The 21,787-nt window shown below is 49.9% G+C and overlaps 1 protein-coding gene across 1 annotated transcript in view; it reads right to left on the reverse strand.

Annotated features, from left to right (window-relative positions):
- Nucleotides 1-2,011: 2,011 nt before the first annotated feature.
- The window catches only part of LITAF (lipopolysaccharide induced TNF factor), a 34,085-nt gene continuing 14,309 nt past the window's right edge, over nucleotides 2,012-21,787 (reverse strand). The window contains exons 2-4 of the mRNA XM_079785294.1: nucleotides 11,216-11,437; nucleotides 5,469-5,625; nucleotides 2,012-3,564 (exon numbers count right to left, since the gene is read on the reverse strand). Of these exons, the coding sequence (XP_079641420.1) occupies nucleotides 3,456-3,564; nucleotides 5,469-5,625; nucleotides 11,216-11,432 (483 nt within the window). The 5' untranslated portion in view covers nucleotides 11,433-11,437 and the 3' untranslated portion in view covers nucleotides 2,012-3,455. The remainder of the gene's footprint in view (nucleotides 3,565-5,468; nucleotides 5,626-11,215; nucleotides 11,438-21,787) is intronic.

Raw genomic sequence — 21,787 nt, forward strand, 5'->3', positions numbered from 1 at the left:
AGGATGAAAAGGATACAAACCCTGGTCCCACTGGATGACATTCGGGAAAAGGCAAAACTGTGGAGACAATAAACAGATCAGTGGTTGCCCGGGGTTGGGGGTTGGGAGGATGAACAGGTGGAAGAGAGGACTTTCAGAGCATTGGAGCTACTCTCTGTGACACTGTAATGACGGACACGTCCTTATACATTTGTCCAAACCCACTGCACATGCACCAGAGTGAGCTGCAATGCAAACTATGGACTTTGGGGGATGGTGTATCAATGTAGGTTGTCAGTTGTACCGGCTGGGCCAGTCAGGTGAGGATTTGTTAATGGGGGAATCTGGGCATGTGTGGGGTATATGGGAACTCTGTTCTTTCTTCTCAATTTGCCATAAACCTAAAATTGCTCTATGAAAAGTTTATTTTTAGGGGCAAAGGGTACTTAAACATGTGAACATTTTCCTAATACTACAGAGAACAGTCGCAAAACAGTTAAGTAAATGCACCAGACTCTATACTAGGCCATGAAGTGTTTTTGTGTTGTTGTTTTTTTAATCTTTCTGAGCCTCAGAATCATGTTTCTTTAAAATTCTAGGACTGAAAATCTCCTTTCTCTTTCATCACCCTTACTGGGTCTATTTTCAATTCCCTCATATGTCTCTGAAAAACAGATGACTCATTGTAAACATGTGAGTCATAAATGCAGGAGATAACTTTAAAAGGCTTCAAAATGCAAATGGGAACTTTGTAAGTCAAAGTACAAGCTCTATATATACTTACTCCTAACGGAGATCTTTGACCCCAGAAAGTCAGAAGGATTTTAGCATCCCAAACACAAGAGGCTGTCATGGGAAGAAAACCGAGGCCACATGGCGTATGACGCCACATCTAGAAATAGTTTAGTGCCTATTCAAAGTGTTCTCAATAGCCACTGGGAAGCCAGTTGTCCCAGAAAAAAACATTTTCATGGGCAGTGCTGTGATCTGCCAGGAATCGGTCATGTGCTTCAAGTTGGCTTAGCTAGATGCAATAACTGAATAGATTTTGTTAACAAGACACAAACCAACTCTTACATACAAGGTCACCTCACCTCGATGGACTAACGGTATAGACGAAACACAGCCATTTGGGGTTCAGAAATGGGTAAAATTCTTCGCTGAAGTCCAGATAGATACAAAGTACTTTTATTAATTGAATGTGACTCAGTCTTTGCAGCAAACGAACGCCAACATCCCTAACAAACAGCAGCAGAACAAAAGAGCCTTTAATTGGTACAAATACAGGAGTGAGCCTGTACATCGGACAATAAAATGGTATGTCCAATAAATGCCCCGGGGAGCCCAGGCTCAGGAGGGAGTCTCCAGGCCGCTGACATTAAAAGTCCCACCGGATAAGTTATGGCCCTTGATGCAGGGCTCTTGTTTTGAAGACTTTGCATATGTAATTAATAGCAGCTTGAAAACCCTTACTGTACCACCATCTGAACAAAACTGCTAAATATGCATGGCTCTCCATTTTGTCAAATGAAAAGAAAAACGCAGGACCCAAACTGAGTGAGGGGCACTTTTCCAAGACCCTAAGATGAGTTTAAATGACGACGTGTGCCACACCGAGAGGACATTCTTTTCCTGCATCTGCCAAAACGAAGCTGTGTCGCCAGGTAGGGAAGGGAGGATGACACTCCCATTCCCTGCGAGTGACAAAGCTCTCCTTTTAGCGTCCACAGCCACCCTGACCAGTGAACAAAGCATGTGTTGTTCGGAGAATGAATGGGGACAGCTCTCTTCTGTGCATTTTATTAAAACTTGAAAGCTGTGGCTGGCTGCCACCGATGATGCCTATTGAGTCCCAATAGCCTAACATTCAATTCGGACTCACCAGCAACCCACCCAACTCAACATCGGCATCTTGACATCGAGGGCTACGCAGTAGGTCTGAATTCTACTGCGATGGGGCAGATAAAGGTCCTTGGTCACGAGGGCTAGAAGCACGAGACCTTCCTTTGCACGGTTAAGAATCGATAAATAGTTCACCAAGTGAACCAAAGACTTTATTTTTTAAAAGCAGATATAAACACCAAAGTACAATGTAGTATCCATATTCGTTGAGCAAATAATTACTGAAACTTTCAAAACATCAAATGAATACGCTGAATCAATGATTATGACTAATTCTCAGCCGATACACAGATTTTCATTCAAGGATGAGGCTGGATTTCTAAATGGTATTATTCACATGCACTCCGTGGCCCTATTTATTATCAAAATGGGGACTCTGGGAAGTCTTGATTTCAGAGATGACACAGCAGCCACCCGAGAACCCTGGCTTGCTGCTTGAATCCTAGAAATCATGTCTCCCGAGGCTATACAACAAATTCTATTTCTGAAAACTAAAATCAGACTTTAGATTCCTTTGAAATCACTCAGGTCCCAAGCTTTTCAGCACCAAGGTACCCGACGTGCTCACACATGCTTTTCCTTGTCTTTCCAAACACACCCCCAGGAACCCAAAAGGGGCCCTGCTCTGAATTCCCTGATAGAGGTTCGTAAGGACCACACTAAAACCCAAGGAAAGGCCGGGGATGCAATTACCCATTACTTTTTCTATTAAGGAAAAAAAAAACATATATATATGAGAGTGCCCTGGCAAAAGGGAAAATGACACCAATTATATGGTCACAGAAAATGGTTCTATAAATCCCTTCTGTCAAAATTATGTTCCAAGGCGTTTAAGGCCAAAGGGTCATAAAAACTGTTAATACAAATAATTTCTCCACAAGAAAAAGCCCTTCATGAAAAGTGGCTGAAGGTCTGGCACCCAGAACGGAGGGAAGCCGACCAGTGACGAGAGCCAGCTCTGTATCCCTCGCACGCATCTATGGGTCTGGGGGCTGTGAGTGGTCCCTCCAGGTCGTTAAAAATGAAGTAAAAAATGAAAGTGAATTTTTGTGCTAGCAGAAAGCCTGCAGTTACAGAATCTGAGCGCCAAGGCCTTAAGGCAAGATTTCTGCCACCAGACGTGCGACCAGAGGGGTGCGATGGCAGCACTACAGGCTGGCTGAGTCCTATTCAGGCCAGAACGGCCTCAAAAAGAAGGCCCCCGGTGACTTCTCGGTCTGAGCCGCCACCGGAAAGGCCCACTGAGGTGAGAAAAGAAGCTGGCAAGGCAAATCACCAGAAGATATTCAGGCAGGGCAACGATCACAGTTAGATGGACGGCTTGGGTCGTGGGCGGCCGGAAACCCTTGACCCAGTCCTCAAGGTCAACGTCTTTGCATGTCCTGTGCACGACTCCAAGCAGCAGTTTCTGGGGCTGGGAAGTGGGTTGCTTTTGCGATCTTTCCCCCCCAAAAGAAGACACGAAGAGATGGAGAGACGAGACCACCGAGGTGGACCCTCCATCCGGGGTGGAGCGGGTGAGAGTCGGGAAGGACTTCCTGCCACGCACGGCTCCCTCCGGGTCTGGCCGAGTCCTACAGACGCTTGTAGGTGCCGAGGAGAGCTTTGCAGTTGGGACAGTAATGGTCCACGTCCTGCAGGGCGTCCACGCAGAAAGGGATGAAGCAGCAGCCGGCGATGCACCTGGGAGACAAACACAGCCCCCGTGGAGCAGGTTAGCGGCTGGAGCCGTTTGGACGGTGGAGGCCAAAGAGATACGTCAGGCAGCCCAGTCCCCCCGGAACCTGCGCATGGGACCGTATTTGGAGAAAGGGTCTTTGCAGATATGATTAATCTCAAGATGAAGTCACGACGGAGTGTTCAGGTGGCCCCCTAAACCCAGTGACTGGTATCCTCATAAGAACAGGACACACAGAGACACAGGGGGGCGAAGGCCACGTGAAGACAGTGGCAGTGATACAGCCACAAGCCAAGGACACGGGGCCTCCGGAAGCCGGAAGAGGCGGGAAGGACTCGCCCCTTAAGCCTCAGGGGGCGCGTGGCACCTTGATTTTGGACTTCAAGCCTCCAAAATTGAGAGAGAATAAATTCTTATTGTTCTGAACCAACGGGTTTGAGGTCATTGGTTACGGCAGCGCTAGGAAACAAATACGCCAACCACTGCCAAGGCTGCCCCCAACGACGACTGTGCCGAGTGTGTTTTCAAGTCCTGGGCTATCTGGGCACCTTCCAGAGCCTCAGACTGAGGTTGGCGGGCCTCTCTGGTACAGGGCCAGGGAGCACCTCTGTTATCCGCGCTGTCGTGTGAAAGCAGCCAGAGACGACCCGTAGACAGAGGGGATGTGTTCCAGCCCAACTCACAGCGGGCTGGAGTGTGCTGACCTCTGTCTCCGACTGATCCCCTTTCCACATGGAGAGGCTGCTTCTTACAGCAACCGCCACACAAAGTCCCCCCAATCCCGTCTCTAACCCACGTCACCAGCAAACCCAGGCAGGACCTTCACCAGGCCTGCAGCACAGGGAGAAATGGCCAGTCGTACAAGAGGCAGGGGCTCCTGAAAAGAAGCGCACGAACACCGCTTCCTCCGGGGAAGAAAACAGAGCCCCATGGTTTTCTGAGAGAGTCCACGGCCAGGAACCAGGAGGCTGCCTTTATCTGTTTGCGGTGGGGGGTGTTAAATTGTGTATCTTCAAGTTTCTCTCAGAACAGAAACTATTGTCTCTTTCAATAAAATGCCCTTGGTGCAGACATAAATATTTACACATCCCCTTGTGGAGGCAATGGGAAAAATACTTGGGCTCATAAAAGGATAAGGCATTTTAAAGAGATGACTATCAAGTATTTTAATGTGCAGATGTTTAAAGCTTCTCTCGGAGTGAGGCAAACATTATGATTTAGATCACGGAATCCTAGAAGAAAAAGAGATCCCTAAGGTATCACGCTATACAGATGCAAGTGGATGCTCTCCTGGTCACTACATATACTATATGTCCTATAGGGAGTGGTGTGAGCAGACGAGCAAGAGGAAATTATGGGCCTTGGCCGGTATAACTCAGGGGTTAGTTAGACCCCTCGCACCGAAGGGTCTCAGGTTCGATTCCCAATCAAGGGCACATACCTGGATAGCAGGTTCGATCCCCATCCCTGGTTGGGGTGCATGCAGGAGGCAACCAATTGATGTGTCTCTCTCCCTCCCTCTCTCTCTTTCCTTCTCTCTCTCTCTACCTCTCTCTCTCTCTCTCTCTCTCTCTCTCTCTCTCTCTCTCTCTCTTCCACTCTCTCTAAAAGTCAATGGGAAAATATCCTCGGGTGAGGATTAACAAACGAACAAGAAAGAAGAAATGATGGGACAGCAGCTCCCAAGCTTTGAGATGCTTAAGAGCAGTGGTTCTCAACGGGAGACGATTTCTATTTATTACGATTTGGGGAGGAGCTACTGGCACACAGTGGGTAGAGGCCAGGGATGCTGTGCAACATCCTACATGCGTAGGACGGCACTTCATGAGACAGAAGTAAGTGCTACAGCTGAGAAATCCTGCAAGAGAGGAATGAGGGAGAGCCCGGAGTGCCGAGTGGACTGACTTACCCGAGCAGGCACAGGCTCCCGCAGGAGAGCCAGGTGAGGGCACCGGCGTTGTAGGACAGCTGGGTCACGATCATCTTGTTGCAGGAAGGGCAACACATCTGGACCGGGCGGTCGAAAAAGGAGACTGGCTGCTGCACGTAGACTGTCTGCACGGTAACTGATGGAAGGGAAGAGGAGAGAGCCGATGAGTAAACGAGGAAACATCTGTTAGAAGACAAGGTGGAGGCAGGGTCTTTACAGTTATTTGCACACCCCTGTTCACAGCAGCACTATTTCAAGAGCCAAATGTCCTTCGAATGGTGAACAGATAAGCAAAATGTGGTCCATCCATACAATGGAGTATGACTCAGCCTCAACATATGCAACATGGATGGACCTTGAGGATGTTACGCTTGGTGAAATAAGCCAGACACAAAAAGACAAGTGCTGCCGGATCCCTCATCTAGGAGGCACCTAGAGCAGTCAAATTCATAGAGACAGAAAGTAGACGGTGGTTGTCAGGAGCTGAGGGAGGGGGCTGGGGAGTTAATGGAGACAGAGTTTCAGTTTTGCAAGATGGAAAAGTTCTGGAAATGGGTGGTGGTGGCACAACGATATGAATGTACTTAGTGCCACTGAACTTATACTTGGAAATGCTTAAGATGGTAGATTTTATGTTGTATACTAGAGGCCCGGTGCACAAAATTCGTGCACGGGGGGGGGGGGGGTATCCCTCAGCCCAGCCTGTACCCTCTCCAATCTGGGAACCCTCGGGGTATGTCCCACTGCCGGTTTAGGCCCCATCCTGGCCTGGTCCCCCCCCCCCCCCCCGCTAACTAGCCCCCTGCTGGCCTGGTCTTCCCCCTAACTGCCCCCCTGCCGGCCTGGTCGCCCCCTAACTGTCTGGAAGTCAGATGGCCAGAAGATGTCCGGTCGACCTGGTCTAATTAGCATATTACCTTTTTATTAGTATAGATTTTACCATAATTTAAAAAATGAGGTGGGGAGGCCCGAGGCTGCAGAAATTGGGCAGCCACCACCAGGAAGCCGCTGCCAGGGGCCAGAGCACCTTCACCGCGGATTCCTCTCTCGAGGTGGCACTGCACAACTAAAGCAGGTGCACTTTTATTTTTCACAAGCTCCCCCCCGCAAATGACCTGTAGTTGTATGTGCAGCACTTTGCTCTGACATGTGCTATTAAAAAACACACAAGTCTAATATTAAAAAAAACACAAATCTAATATTAAAAACATGGGGGGGGTGATAAAAAGAGATAAAGAGGAAAGTGGCAGATTTCCAGAAATATCCTTTGAGGGGCTCTCAGAACCCCACAGGCGAGCAGAGCAAGGCCTGTGCTCAGCGGGCCAGGCTTCCAAAGGCAACTGGCCATGGAGCCATGTGAGGAGTTGAGAATGCAGGTCCCCGGGCCCCGCCCCCAGCACAGCCTGATCCAGCCGGTCCGGGGCAGGTCCCCAAACTGTCTTAAGCTCCCTGAGTGGTTCTGCAATGGTGGTCTGCAGATGGTAATTTCAGAGACCGTGACATAGTGGGTTTTCGTCCCCATTTTCCTCACCCACAGGTTAGATGGCCAGGGGCTGGGGGAGGAGGCTGGGGAATGACCGCTAACGGGTATAGAGGGTACAGGATTTCTTTCTGGGTAATGGTACGTTCTGGAATTAGTGCTGCGAACAGACAGGAACCACTGAGTTGTACACTTAAAGAGGCCGAACCTTCTGGTCTGGGAATTATATTTGAACGAAGCTGTTATTTAAAAAATGGATGTAGCCCTAACCAGTTTGGCTCAGTGGATAGAGCATCGGCCTGTGGACTGAAGGGTCCCAGGTTCCATTCCGGTCAAGGGCATGTACCTTGGTTGCGGGCACATCCCCAGTAGGGGGTGTGCAGGAGGCAACTGATTGATGTTTCTCTCATCGATGTTTCTAACTCTCTATCCCTCTCCCTTCCTCTCTGTAAAAAAAATCAATAAAATATATGTTTTAAAAAATAAAATAAAATAAAAAATGGATGTAACAGAGTTGTTGTTGGGATTAAAGAAGATAATGCTAGTAAAGAAAGAACCTCTCACCGTGCCTGGGACAGAGGGGCTCCTCAATAAACAACTCGCTCTTTGCATAAAACAGGTCCCTTTACCAACTCAATGCCAGTGAAAGGGCCGGGTCACCGAGCAGGGACCCGGATCCAGTGCTTCAGGACAAGTCCGGGAACCATGTGAGCACATGCAGTGAGGATATGAGGTCATGCTAAAGAGAGGAAACTACGTGGCAAACGTGTACAGACATTCGCAATTGGGAGAGAATCTAGCCATGTCAGTCCCAAAGCTCTGAGAGTTTTACATGCTCTTTTTGGTATTTGGCAAAGGTGTTGAAGCTCATATTTCTGTCACAGGGACTTCCTCCTGGTCCTTCCTTGGGCTGTTGGAATGCCGCTGCCCTAAGAGGAAATGAACGGCCGCCCAGGGCTAAGTGAGCCTGACTCTCCTCCCAGAAGAGTGGCACTGAAGCCTGCTTTAGTACCCGTCTGTCAGTTTTAGTAAGACTTTGGGGGTGGGGGTGGGGGAGGTGCAAGAATGAGTTATTTATCGAGCAGAGAGCGATCTAAAATAATCAATAGTTATCTTGTCCCCTCCCTTCTTGAGGGGTCAAAGTTACTTGAGCACTTTTATGAAATGATTACTCATAAAACTTTATCTCATTTTAAGAACTCACTGATATAGGTACCCGATGAGCCCTTACTTACTTACAGATGGGGAAACTGAGGCCCAAGGGGGTGAGATGACCCGGGCAGACTCCGGGGACCACTCTCTGACCTGGCGATTTCCTCCTGAGCTGCTTGTGATTTTGAATCAGCTGTGTCCCTAGGCAGCAGGAAGTCCCCAAAGGCAAGGCCATGAAGCAATGATGTGATGTTGTAACCGGACAGACAATCAATGGGTCCGGGCTGCCTGTCACTACTTGAGCCAATTAAGCAGAGACAGGGTTGAGTCACATATGAGTGGTTATTCCAATACTGCCGACAGTATGGGAGAGCAGCAGGTCACCCACAAAAATCTGCTCTGCCCCCCACCATAAGCCAGCTGCTTATAGTGGGGAGAAGGACAAAGATTACATGGGGAAGTAGTCAACAGGTAATGGGGGCTGGAGATTTGCAACGGCCTGCAGGTATGCAAAGGCTGGAGGGTCTTCAAAGGGCTAGTAAGTAGGCAAAAGGTTATGCCAAATGGGCAGTTTACAGGTCTGGAGATTTGCAAAGGCCTGTGGGTATGCAAAAGCTGGGGGGTCTTCAAAGGGCTGGTAGCTCTGGTTTCTGCAACAAGGTTGTTAATCTTGCCATGATGATAGGCAGCCCCCTGATGGGGAGGATGGGCTGCATTTCTAGGTGAGCTCCCAGCAGGGTTAGCATGAGCCTTCGTTAATCAGAACAAAACCATCATGGTTAACAGAGCATGATTAGTATTTCTTACAATTAGAGTTGGCCCTCAGTATTCTATTTCTGCCCTTATCAATGTGATCGTGGGAGGGACTTGGGTTGCTGGTGTGGCTTTAAAGATGGAGGAAGGGGGCCATGAGCCAAGAAGTGGGACAGGCAAGGGAATGGCTTCTCTCCTAGAGCCTAGGAAGGAAGGCAGCCCGCCTAGACCTTTGCTCAGCCCGGGGAGGCCTGTCAGACTTCTGACCGGAATAACAGGCATGGAATAACCAAAGCAGAAAGAGTAAGAGAAGACAGGAAGAGAAGAAAGGAAAAAGATAGAAGAATGTCACATCTGTGGATGTTTTTGAAGTTATTAAATCATGATCAACAGGCCACCATATTGCTTGTTCCCAAGTCCCAAGTCCCTGTGACAGAAATGTGAGCTTCAACGCCTTTGCCAAGCATTTAACAGCAAAACTCGATCAAGTCTGGGAAGCTGGAGCCAATGCTGGAGGCAGAGCCGACCTCCCATCACCTCAGACTCCTTTTCCTTTATCTCTAGAAGGATGGGCACTTGGGGCCAAATCCAGCTCTTCCACGTGGGTCCTTCAGGGACCGATATCAAAATAAGTGCATGAAGAAACACTCTGGCTTCCGGGAGAAAGGGGTTTAAAACAGCGTGACAGTATGCAACCACAGGAACCTGCTCCAGCTAATTCCAGCAAAAAGAGCAGCTATTATTAGGAAATACAGGTGGGCTTAAACAAATGAAAAGGTGATACGCCTTCTTCGTGCTAAGGTGCATGACATTTAAAACTGTACTAAGATAACATTTTTTATTGACCAGGCTGGCAAAATTTCAAAAGTTGGACATTATCCTCTATTGGTACTGTAAAAGAGAATGGAGAAGTTGTCTATGGACTCATATGGATATTTTGTTAAGTGGGGGGGAAAAACAAGGTACAAAAGAATAGACATATACACACACAGCACGTGTATAGCACGCTACCATTTCTGTAAGAAAAGGAAGTGGCAAGACTATGTATTTGTATTCATTATGTCTGCAAAAAGAAATGCTGGAGGGGGACTTCAGTGTTGAGAGTGGTGACCTAAAAGTTGTGAGGGTCGATGGGGTGCAACGGGAAAGGGAGTGAGACTCTCCTTGCACGCTGATTGTGTGTGTCGTGTCCACACGGGTGTCTTCCCTGGGCTACACAAATGAATGCCGGTGCGCCAAGATCCTGACTGCCCGGAGTTCAGTCCTGCAGGTGCCAACAGGCAGAGCCCCACGCTTGCTCTCGGCAGCACCACGCGGCCTCAGCCACGAGGCCCTCTGTGCACAACACATGGTACACTTTTTTACATGCACTTTCTTCTCAGGTAGTTTGGGAGGCAATGATTAGAGAACAAGCTTCGAAAGAAGCCCCGCCCCCTTCTGACAGGTGTGAGGTGATACTTCATTGTGGCTTTGATTTGTGTCTCTCTGATGGTTAGTGACAAGGAGCCTAGTTTCCTGTCTGCTGGCCATCTGTGTGTCCCCTTGGGAGAAGTGTTATTTCAGGTTGTCTGCTCATTTCTTAACTGGGTTGTCTCCTTGGTGTTCAGCTGTATGCGTCCTTCATATATTTTGGATATTAAGCCTTGAGCGGATATAAAAATAAAGTTGTGCCGAAACCGGTTTGGCTCAGTGGATAGAGCGTCAGCCTGGGGACTGAAAGGTCCCAGGTTCGATTCCGGTCAAGGGCATGTACCTTGGTTGTGGGCACATCCCCAGTGGGGAGTGTGCAGGAGGCAGCTGATGGATGTTTCTCTCTCATCGATGTTTCTAACTCTCTATCTCTCTCCCTTCCTCTCTGTAAAAAATCATTAAAATATATTTTAAAAAATAAATAAATAAAATAAAGTTGCTGGGAGGCAGGGGAGTGCTGGTGGGCTGGTGGGCTGGGGCGGGTTTCAGCTCCCCCATTCCTCACGCGGGGCTGTTTCTCCTCCCACTCCTACTCCCGCCCTCAACTCAGGGCCCAGGGCTTCTATCAAACCTCAGGGGGAAGGGTGGGGTCTCTAAAAGCCAACTGTCATTGCCAAATTTCTCTGGCACAGTGTAAGTGCCAAAGGGGTGATTTATGGCAGACTTGAGAAAGCTCGTCAACGGGGCTTTATCATGGGAAAGCCATGCGCCTCACCGCTGCGGAACCTGAGAGACTGTATGTAACATTTCAGACGGATGAAAACTGGACTGACTTCGCTCGGACTCAGAGGCGCTGCGCTCTCCTGAGTCTCACGGAGCCCCCAAGGCCCGGGGGGAAGGGGGACCAGGGAGGCGGAGAGGTGGCACGTACTTGGATTGGTGTTGGGGACGGGCACTGGCTGGGTGTAGTATGCAGGAGGGCTCATGCCCTTCCCATCGGGGCCAGTCACGAGCCCCGTGGTTGGTCCAGGCACGGGTGCAGGAGGCGTGGGGAAGTAATTGTTAACGGCCACCGTCTCTTCATAGGTTGGGGGCGCGGAGGGGACCGAAGGCCCGGCGGCCGCCTGGTACAATCCCGGAGCAGACATTTCACCTAAGGCAAAACCAGAAGACACCACATAAGCAATTTAATTGACATCTCGCTCTCTCCTCTACCCTCTTCTTTAATTTTCTACCCGACAAAAAGAAAATCTGAAGAAATGACTCATGTCCAGCCGTGGCCAAAAGCCAGAAAGGGAGTTCACATCCTTTCAAGACCCAAGAATTATCACCTTAACCAGGATTCACTAAGTAAAGATAAAAGGTAAATAATGACAACCGAAAATCGCCCAGACCTAGAAAACCCCAAGGGCAAACATCCACGGAACGCGAGCAGAAGGTTCTTCACACTTCAAACCACCACCCAACAGCAACCTGTCCTTCACATCGAGTGGTTTCTTCGTTTCGAACCGCCGCGTTTTTTTACGAATAAAGTTTCCGATGCCAGAAAAGACCAAGGCATTCGAGACCAACCACAAGCTATGGCGAACAGAGTGCTGAGCAAAAGCCAGACGCCAGAAATGCACAGCCTGTGATGCCCTGGACACACAGTTCCGAAACGGGCGGGATGAGTCATGGGGCTAGAAGACAGGAAAGTGGTGACTCCGAGGAGGCGGGGAAGAGTCTGGAAGGGGTGGGAAGGAGGCCTTTTTGGGGGTGCTGGTCATGTTCTCTTTCCTCATCAGGGGGCTGGTTACATGGGCGCGTTAACTTTGAGAACATCTGAGTTGTACAATTATGCACTTCCTGTATATATGTTATAGTTTTTTAAAAAAGTAAACACACACACACGCACACGCACACACACACATGCACACGCACACGCACACGCACACACACACACACACACACACACAGTTCCTATTTTGAAAAATGAGTATCAGAGCAGCCAGGCCCACATTTCCTTTTGTGAGGGCAAAGAAAGGGTTTTTTTTTCTCGTGGAGCCGATGCCCGCCTAGAATTACATGGCCTGTACCCAGGGTGAGCTCCTGTCTGAAGGCCCCGCTCACAGCCCCAGGGCAGCCGCGGAGAGGACACAGTGCCGTCCTTTGTGTGGCTCTGTTTTCCGACGGGGCAGGGCCAAGGCTGCTGTTAGAAGATCCATTCAAACCTGTCCCAGGAGAAATGGGGTATGAGCTCCCAGGGCAGCGAGCCACGGTCCGGGGGCTCCGACGGGCCTGCGGCCCCTTCCCACTCGGCTGGGTCTTCTAGAACCCGTGGGAAGCAGGGGCAGCAATTCATTCTGCTGCGGGGAGAAGGGGAGAATCCTTCGAGAAAGCACTGCCGTCCAGCCGAGCATGAAGAAAGACTTCTCCGGGGGGAGAGAAGGGTGTGTATTTCAAAGTGGAAAGAGAGGCACGGGGAAGTGGACACGCGCAAGACCAAGTCAATACATCGAGCTCGGGTTGGGGCTGGGTTGTAGAAAATTGTGGAAGTCCTTTTGGGCTGTTTGGACTTGATAAGCCTGTGCTGTCCGATGGAACCTTCTGGGAGTGTGGAATGTTCTCTTTTTGGGTTAACAGGGTCGCCACCTGCCTCACAAGGCTGTTGACACTTTAAATACGGCCAGTGTGACGGAGGAACTCAATTCTCAAGTTGTTTTTAAGTTTAAGCAATCTAAATTTAAAACTGAACATGGAATTCATTGACTAGAAAACTTTTATGTAATTCTGGGACACCTCAGGTAGGTGCATCTATTTTTGCCAACAGCAAATTTAATAAATTCTGAATCAAGACCGAATGTTTTTTGCCCTAACCGGTTTGGCTCAGTGGGTAGGGCGTCGGCCTGCAGACTGAAGGGTCCCGGGTTCGATTCCGGTCAAGGGCATGTACCTTGGTTGTGGGCACATCCCCAGTAGAGAGTGTGTAGGAGGCATCTGAATCGATGTTTCTCTCTCATTGATGTTTCTTAACTCTCTATCCCTCTCCCTCTCCCTTCCTCTCTGTAAAAAATCAAAAATATATATATATATATATATATATATATATATATATATATATATAACACAAAAAAGACCGAATGTTTTTGATAAAATTTTAGCATCTAATCTGGGATACGTCGATGTAAAATACACCCTAGATTTCAAGTACTTTTAAAAACATGAATGTGAAATATCTTGTTTATAATTTTTAAATATCGGCTGTATGTCAAAGTGATACTATTTCGGACATATGGAGCTGAGTTACAGTATGTTGTTAAAATGCATTTCAGCTGTTCCTTTTAAATTTGAAAAAATGTGGCTACTAATCCATTTAAAACACCTGTGTGGCCCATTCCTGGTTCTACGGGAGAGCAACGCTAAGGAGCAATGGGAACCATGGGAGGCCGTGGAGAAGAGGAAGGTCCAACCCTAGAACATGTAGGTGACACAGAAGGTCCGTAAGGGAAGCAAGAAGAAAACCACAGACGGCCCACGTATGGGTGGCAGGACAGAAGGTCGGACACCCAAGTCCACAGCGGAGGGCGAAGCAGGAGGGCAGCCCAGCTTTGTGGAAACAGGCTCAGGGGTTACGAATGGGAGCGCCGTGCAAAGCGGCTGAGGGCTGTTGCCAGGTTCCTGACACACAGATACAGAAATGCAGAAGGACAAAGAGAGACCACAGAGACCAGCCCAGGACACTGCTCTATCAGGCTCACCCCCTACGTCAGCTGATGTCCCCTCAGGCTGCCCCAGGCACTTCCCCATGTGCTTCCGGCAGGGACTGGGCTCTGGGCTCCCGAGTCTTCAGCTGGGGGAACAGGCCGAGATGCTGTGCAGGAATTTCCATCCACATTCAACGTCAAGGACGTGCTGTCCCTGTCTCAGAAAAGGCAGACCCTGGCTGCTTACACAATTTATTATGAACACTGAGTCCTATGGAAAAACACCACGAGAGCAGAAAACGCCATGCACGCGGCAAGCCTAAAATAGCCCTGTTTGCTGTGGTTGCAATCGGAGTGCTTTTGGGGAGGGGAAGATCAGGTCTGGGGTACCCTAAATGGTGCAAATAGTTTGGGTCAAACCGCTGGAAATCAATGACTCAACTCAGAAGCGGAATTCCTTTACTTCAAAACCACCACCTCTCTCCTCCAAAAGAAACGCGGCCAGAACTGTAAAGAAAGAACATGCCCCTGTAAAGAACTCCTCGTTTTGGAAATTACGGCCCAGGATCCCCGTTCATTAACCAGGCATCGTCTTGCTTGTAGTCACATCCTATTTTCCGGAATTTCAGGGCACTGTCTCTTGGGAACACTGCTTTTGATCAAACAGCCACATAAGCATGCTTATAGCTTGGAAAAGAACAAGAGCAACAGACTAGAATAGTAAAAAATAAAAAGAAAGAAAAAAGCAACAACCCATAACCAGCTGGTTTGAAAGCTTTCTAAATAAATTCCACAGCATTCCTTCCCCAGGCCCCAGGCCAGGAAATGCCACTTCACTCAGTCCCACGTCCACCCCCTCCGCATTTCTTTTTCTTTGACTTCCCCCAGGGGCAGGAGGCCCAGCTAGCCACCCACCTACTCACCCTTCCAGAAGGAATGTGCTCAACCCGCCTCCTCTCCCTCCTCCTAACCCACAACATGACACTCTTAAGAGCAGCAGTCTCTCACCCCAACACACAGTCACAGACGCAGACGCCCCCACACACAACAGACGCACACTCCACTGTCACGGAGAACCCTCCCTCACGCTGATCGGGCTGCCTGGGTGCTGAGGTGCTAGCACCATTATAGCTAACACTTGTGTCCCTTTCTCGGGGACAAACTGGAAACCCTGGGAAAGCATCTCAGCACTTAACAAAACGCAAAGCCACAATTTTGCCCAGAAAAGCATAGCCTTGAGCATCCTGGGCCTTGAGGCATCGCGGCAGAGCCCTGGTTGCCATGGTTACCGGGGGCTTTTTGTGGGGGGAAATACAGGAATAAACAAGGGGGTTCCTCCCCCGCCCCCATTGTTTAACTTTGTTGTTAAACCCGAGAGTGACTTTTCTCGATTGTCCATTTGCGAGAACACATCGAAGGCCAGTCTCCATGACCTTACATGCACCGCCATAGAAATCAAGAAAATGCTAAGGAATGGGAAGTGAGACCAGGCAGGAACCTATGCAGTCAGTCCCACAGGGCGCTCCTCTCAGAAGGCCCCTCAAGGGCGGGAACTCCGGGCCACCACCTCACACTCTGGACACCTTCGGAAGGAGGGCCCCGCGTCTCCTGCTGCACAGGGCCCAGTGCTCTGTCTCTGAACGTCAGTGCTGGTTACAGAAAAGGGAAAGGAGGCCCTGGCCGGTTTGGCTCAGTGGATAGAGCGTGGGCCTGCAGACTGAAGGGTCCCAGGTTCCATTCCGGCCAAGGGCACATGGCCCAGTTGCAGGCGCGATCCCCAGCAGTGAGTGTACAGGAGGCAGCCGATCAATGATTCTCTCTCATCATTGATGTTTCTAACTCTCTCTCCCTCTCCCTTCCTCTCTGAAATAAATAAAAATATCCTATATAATAAAGAGCTAATATGCAAATGGTTGTCACACCCTCACGCCATCACACCATAACGGCTCAGACACTCAACACTGGAGAGAGAGGAATGGGGACCAGCAAGGCTGTGGCTTGGGAGAGGGCCAAGCCGCCTGCCCCACAGTCCCGGGCACCAGCGGCTATGCCTGAGCCTGCATCCTGGGAGAGGGACAAGCCACCCGCCCCATGGTCCCAGGTGCCTGCAGCTGCAGCCTGGGCGAAGCCGCCTGCCCATGGTTCCCTGTGACTACAGCTGGCCTGGGCGAAGCCGGCCCGGGTCCTGGGTGCCTGCGGCCAGCCAGAGGGAGGGAAGCCCGGGTCCTGGGTGCCTGTGACTGGCCGGAGGAGGGAATCCTGGGTCCCAGGTGCAGGACAAGGAGAGGCAGTTAGGGGCGATCAGGCTGGTAGGGGAGCAATTAGGGGTGGTCAGGCAGGCAGGCAGAGGTGGTTAGGGCGATCAGACAGGCAGGCAGGCGAGCAGTTAGGAGCCAGCGGTCCCAGATTGCAAGAGGCAGTTGGACATCTCCAGAGGGGTCCCAGATTGGAGAGGGTGCAGGCCGGACTGAGGGACCTCCCCCCACCCCGTGCACAAATTTCGCGCACCAGGCCTCTAGTGTGTGTTTGTGTGTGTTGCGTGTGTGTGTGTGTGTGTGTGTGTGTGTGTATGAAAGAAGGAAAAGGAGGCATTTCCAATCCATGGATCTGCATTTCTGACGCAAGAACTGGGTTTGGCCTTAGAAATATTGGCTCATGACCAGCCGCATAACCCTGGCCCCCACTTTCTTATCTGTAACTATGCCACTTGGAATATTGGGGTCCCTCGCAGAAAATTTCCCTTGTTCCAAGTTTCAACGATTTGCTTAGTGAAACATTCTCGTCAATGGGCAGTAAGGGTTATGTGGATATTACCCCTGAGCCTAGAGGAATGAGTCTGGGAGTCGCTCATTCATGGAACTAGTAGAGAACAGGATTTCTCAAGCTTGTTTTCATTACCGCTATCTCCCCCACTACCCTCCCACCCCCACTCCAGAGAGTAAAATTAAATTATATTTAAATTTAATTAATTAATTTAAATATAATTTAATTTCTGCCTAACAAGAGTAATGAAATACTAAGAAATAAGATTTTGTTGGGTAGGGTTGAATTTTGGAGGGCCACACACCACTGTAATATCTAAGGTATTTTTTCGCTTCTCCTGTCCCCAGCAAGAGGGTCCCTCCCCTGCTGATTTTCACTCCCTTGGGTCTCCCCTGAGAATCCACAGTGTGGGTCCAATGAATTTTCCAAAATTGCCAACATTTATTCATCTAGTGTTCCTAAAATGTGTCTCCTCTTTTGTTGCTGTCATCAATGCAACTGTCCAAACGCATTTTAACCTCCTACTGACCAAGTCCTAAGGTCCCTTTACATCTGTATATTCTTTTGCAGGCAAGCCCAGCCCTCTCACACCTCCATCTCATGAGTCACAGCTGAGGGGGAGGGCGGGATAGGGTGACACTCCTTTCTGCCTTGGAGCCAGGCAGGGCTGGGCCGACCAATTCCTCTTGTCACCAGTCACTCGTCTGGGTCTTGAATCTGCTGGGTTCTCACCCCAGAAAGAAGCTGAGGAGTACTAAGGCGAACCAGATAAGGAGGCTGTTAAACCTTATTTCGGCATCTTTGAGTCCAGAGGTCTGGCCTGAGCAAAATCTACTACTCTCCACCCCCACCCCAGATTCACAGCTGCATCTACATGAACCATAGGGGGCTCTTACTTTATTGTACTAGGCCCTGTAATGTATGCCCTTCCAGGTGCCATCCCATGTAGTTTTCAACCCACTAAGTCCGGAATTATTATCATCATCCCAACTGATAAATGAGAAAACTGGGCCCAGAGAGGTTAAGCTGCTTGTCCAAAGTCACACAGACAAAGTGGCAGGGCTGGGGTTTGAACCCAGGCCCATCAAACTCCGGAGTCCTTTAGAGTCCACCAAAGCTCCCCCCAGGCTCGGAGATCCAGGCCCAATCAGCAGCCTCATTTTGCACACCTTGCCCCCAAGTGAAACGAATAGAAAATAAATTCTCACATATGTAATGCTTTCAAAAATAAAGATTTTAAACATTAAAAAAATTTAAAGAAAACTTTTTAAAGAAATTCTCAGTGGAAGCAACACATCTGAACAGCTCTCAAGGTGTCACCTCTGCCTAAAAGGGTGAAAAGATGCATTTCAGACTTTCACACCACACAACCGAGACAAAGGGAAGACCTGGCCAGAATGGATTCTAAGTCATTTTGTCACTGGGGACTCTGCAATGCAAACACGATCTGCTCTAATAAGGGTAGGGCCGGGATCTCAATGATCAACCAAAGGCAGGTGTCCAGGAAGCTCTTCCTTCTCATCTGGGGAGACAAACAACGACGGGGGGAACCTCAGAATTTCTGAGGTGCACATTTTGTAAGTGACGGTGGGAGAGGATATCTCCACCACAGGCTGCGACCCCAAGGGAGAAAAAGGCAAAGCCCTCTAACCAGCTGAGTCCCAGAGCAGCTCAGGGCTGGCTTTCTAATACTGCCCTGATGAAAGCGAAGGCAGCCCAGCCCGTGTGGCTCAGTGAGCGTTGACCTCTCACCCAGGAGGTCACGGTTCGATTCCCAGTCAGGGCACATGCCTGGGTTGCAGGCTCAGTTCCCAGTGGGGTGTGTTCAGGAGGCAGCCGATCAGCGATTCTCTCTCATCACTGATGTTTCTATCTCTCTCTCTCCCTCTCCCTTCCTCTCTGAAATAAAAAAAATATCCTATCAAATAAAAGAGGGAATATGCTAATTGACTGCCCACCCTCAAAAATGACGGCGCCCACAGCCAATAAGAAGGGAATATGATAATTGATTGCCCCACCCTCAAAGATGATGGCACCCACAGCCACAAGATGGCGGTGCCCCGTCGCCTCAGGCCCGCCGGATTGGCAGGCGGGCCCGGCCGTGCCGTGTGTTTGCCTCTGGAGTCCCTCAGTCCCCTCAGCCCCACAGCCACCCAGGGCCGGCCCGAGGCACAGGCAAGCCTCACATGTTGGCTGCCCAGCCGCCCAGGGCCGCCCGAGGCTCAGGTAACCAGGGCTGGCCGAGGCTTGTGCTGCTGGCAGTGGCGGCAGCAGAGGTGTGATGGGGCATCGCCTTCCCCTGATCACCGGGTCGCCTCCCACCACTGAGGGTTCCCGGACTGTGAGAGGGGGCAGGCCGGGCTGAGGGACCCCCCTCCAGTGCATGAATTTTCATGCACCGGGCCTCTAGTATATTAAAAAAGAAAGAAAGAAGGGGAAAGCCCTGGAAATCCTAGAGAAAAACCCTGAGCTGCCTTAACCGATCCTGAAACCCCAGAACGTGGAATAAACTCACTTTCAGCAATGGATCTGCTCCTCAAAAGTTTGGCCTCAACAGCTTTAGAATCCCCGGAAACATGCCACGAGGGCTGCGGTTTCAGGCGCTCACCACGAGCTTGAGGGCCATCTCCCTCATCCTGTGCCTGCACCCACACTCGTTTGACATTTAGGAGCCAAGACTGGCAGCAGCTGCCTGGAACCCTAACTTCTAAGGGAAGAAGCTGACTCCCAGGAGCCTAGAGAGGGCTGGCCGAGCAGCTTTGTCACCGATAACTCAGCTCCAAGACACCCCCGGAGCCAGCCTTGAAAGCAGGATGCCACGTGAGAGAAACCAGACACAAAAGGCCACATCATGTGATTCCATCCATCTGAAATGTGCAGAGAAGGTGAACGCAGTGACAGGAAGCAAATCAGTGGTGGCCAGGGCCTGGAGGGAGGTTTGGGGGCGAAATAAGGAGCGACCGTTAATGGGTACGGTTTCTTTTTGGGGAGATGAAAACGCTCTGGAACTAGAGAGAGGTGATGGTTGCGCAACATCGTGAATGTACTACATGCCACTGAACTGTACACTTTAAGTGGAGGGTTTATGGTATGTGAACTTTACCTCAATAAAAAGAAAAAAGCAGGCATTGCTGGAAATCTCTGGTCTCCATGTCACAAGCCAAGGCCTACAAGCCGAGCCTCCAAATTCACCACCGTCTTGGTTCAGCCCATCCAGTGATGCCCATTTATTAACATCAAGACCATTGGGGTGTTTCTGACACCCACCCCCCCAATGTGTCCCACCAAGGTGATCAGATACCAGGTTGCCCAGGATGGAGGGGTTTCCCAGGATGCACTGGGCCCCTACTTCCCACCCCTCTCTCACTTTACCCCCCACCACCAGTGCAAATGCAGATCTTTTGTGCATCTGCAGCCTCGCTTAGATGTCTCCAACATGCCAGGCACCCTCCTTCTGTCTTATTTTCCTTCCTTCCCAAAGTGTCTACAAATTCTTCTCACCTATCATATCCTAGTAAGCACGTCACTCCCTCCAAGAAACAACCTGTGGCCTTCCCAGGGCAGAATTCCTCCCCAAACCTCTCCACCCAGTCCAGAATAAAGGGTGCAGGGTACGGAGCCAGATGGCCTGTGGTCACACCCAGGCTCTCCCATGTCCCACAGCACGACACTGGAGCCTTGGTTTTTCCATCTGTATAATGGGCACAATGGTAGTTTCTTAAGGTTCTTGGGAGGATAAAATGAATCCTTGTGAAAAGTACCAGAACAACGAAGGACACATAAGTCCTCAGATGTGTCAGCTGTTACTATAAGTGTTTCTCTGCTGTACGTGGCGCAGAGCATTTTATTTTATTTTTTACTATGTCTTCCTGACCAGTCTGTGGGCCCTATAAGAACAAGGAGTGGAAATTTATTAAAATCTGCATCTCCAGCTCCAAACATCATGGGTGCCTCACAGGGTGACGCGCCATCCGTTTGCCCAGGGGTGTCCTTGGGTACGGGACTTTTGGTGCTAAGGCTGGGAAAGTCCCAGGCAAACCAGGACACGTTGGTCACCCTGATGTTTCAACAGATGTCTGTGGAAAATACCTGGGTGCAAAAAGGACACCAAGACCCACCTTGGATGGCATCAGGACTGAAAGCTGATGTAAACGAGAGGGTCTTACCCTCAGAGCCTCAACTCAGAACCTGAGAAAAAAGTTTTTAAAGAAAGACATTCATGGGACGACAGGCCTCCATCATGGAGGGTCTCAAGGCAACATGAGGATTTGGCCAAAGCGTCTCCAAACATGCTCCAGAATTGGAATCACTTAATGGGTCTGGAATCCTTCGTTTCCTCCAGGATTCCTGGGGGGGGGGGGGGGGGGGGAGAGCGATGTTTCTCAAAAGGGCACCCTGGGATGTGCAGCAGGGAAGCAAGTCAAGACGTGGGTGGAAAGAACTTGAAAGGGGAAGTGTGGAGGCGTGCAAACACCAACAAGATAAAATCAGAAAGAAAAGAAAACCACAGTCTCCGAACCTCAAGATCCGTTCATTTTTATTCCTCGATGCTGGCTGGGGTTACGGAAGTGGCAGTTCCTGCGACTTTATCATCCGTTCAGGGTCTGACTCGTGATCACTGCCACCACTCCAAGCTCAGAAATGCCTGTCACTCCGTGTTCACGCCCTGGTCCTGGGTGTGGCTCTAAAGCCACTCGTTCAACATGGATGATGTGTCACCCACTCTCCAGCAATGACAACCTGTCTTTTTTCGTGAGAAAACTTAGAGGCTCTAAGTGGCTTGTACCCCGAGTCCCTACCATCAGGAACTCCTGCTGACTTGTGTGGACAGGAAGGAGTTACAGAGTTCACACCTCTCCATCCTCAGTGCTTGTCAATGCCTGGCAAGCACGGAGGGGCGGATAGTGGCGAATGAGGGACTTATGGAATCTTGGGTCACTTTTCCTTCCCACCCTCATCCCTTTCTGGTGAAATGACCCACAGGCAGGCAGGGCCCAAAAGCCAAGGAGGAAGAGGGCAGAGAGATAAGGCCCAGTACTGAGAATTCTCCTCAGACT

This window comes from Cnephaeus nilssonii (assembly GCF_951640355.1).
Source record: "Cnephaeus nilssonii genome assembly, chromosome: 2".
NCBI lineage: Eukaryota > Metazoa > Chordata > Mammalia > Chiroptera > Vespertilionidae > Cnephaeus > Cnephaeus nilssonii.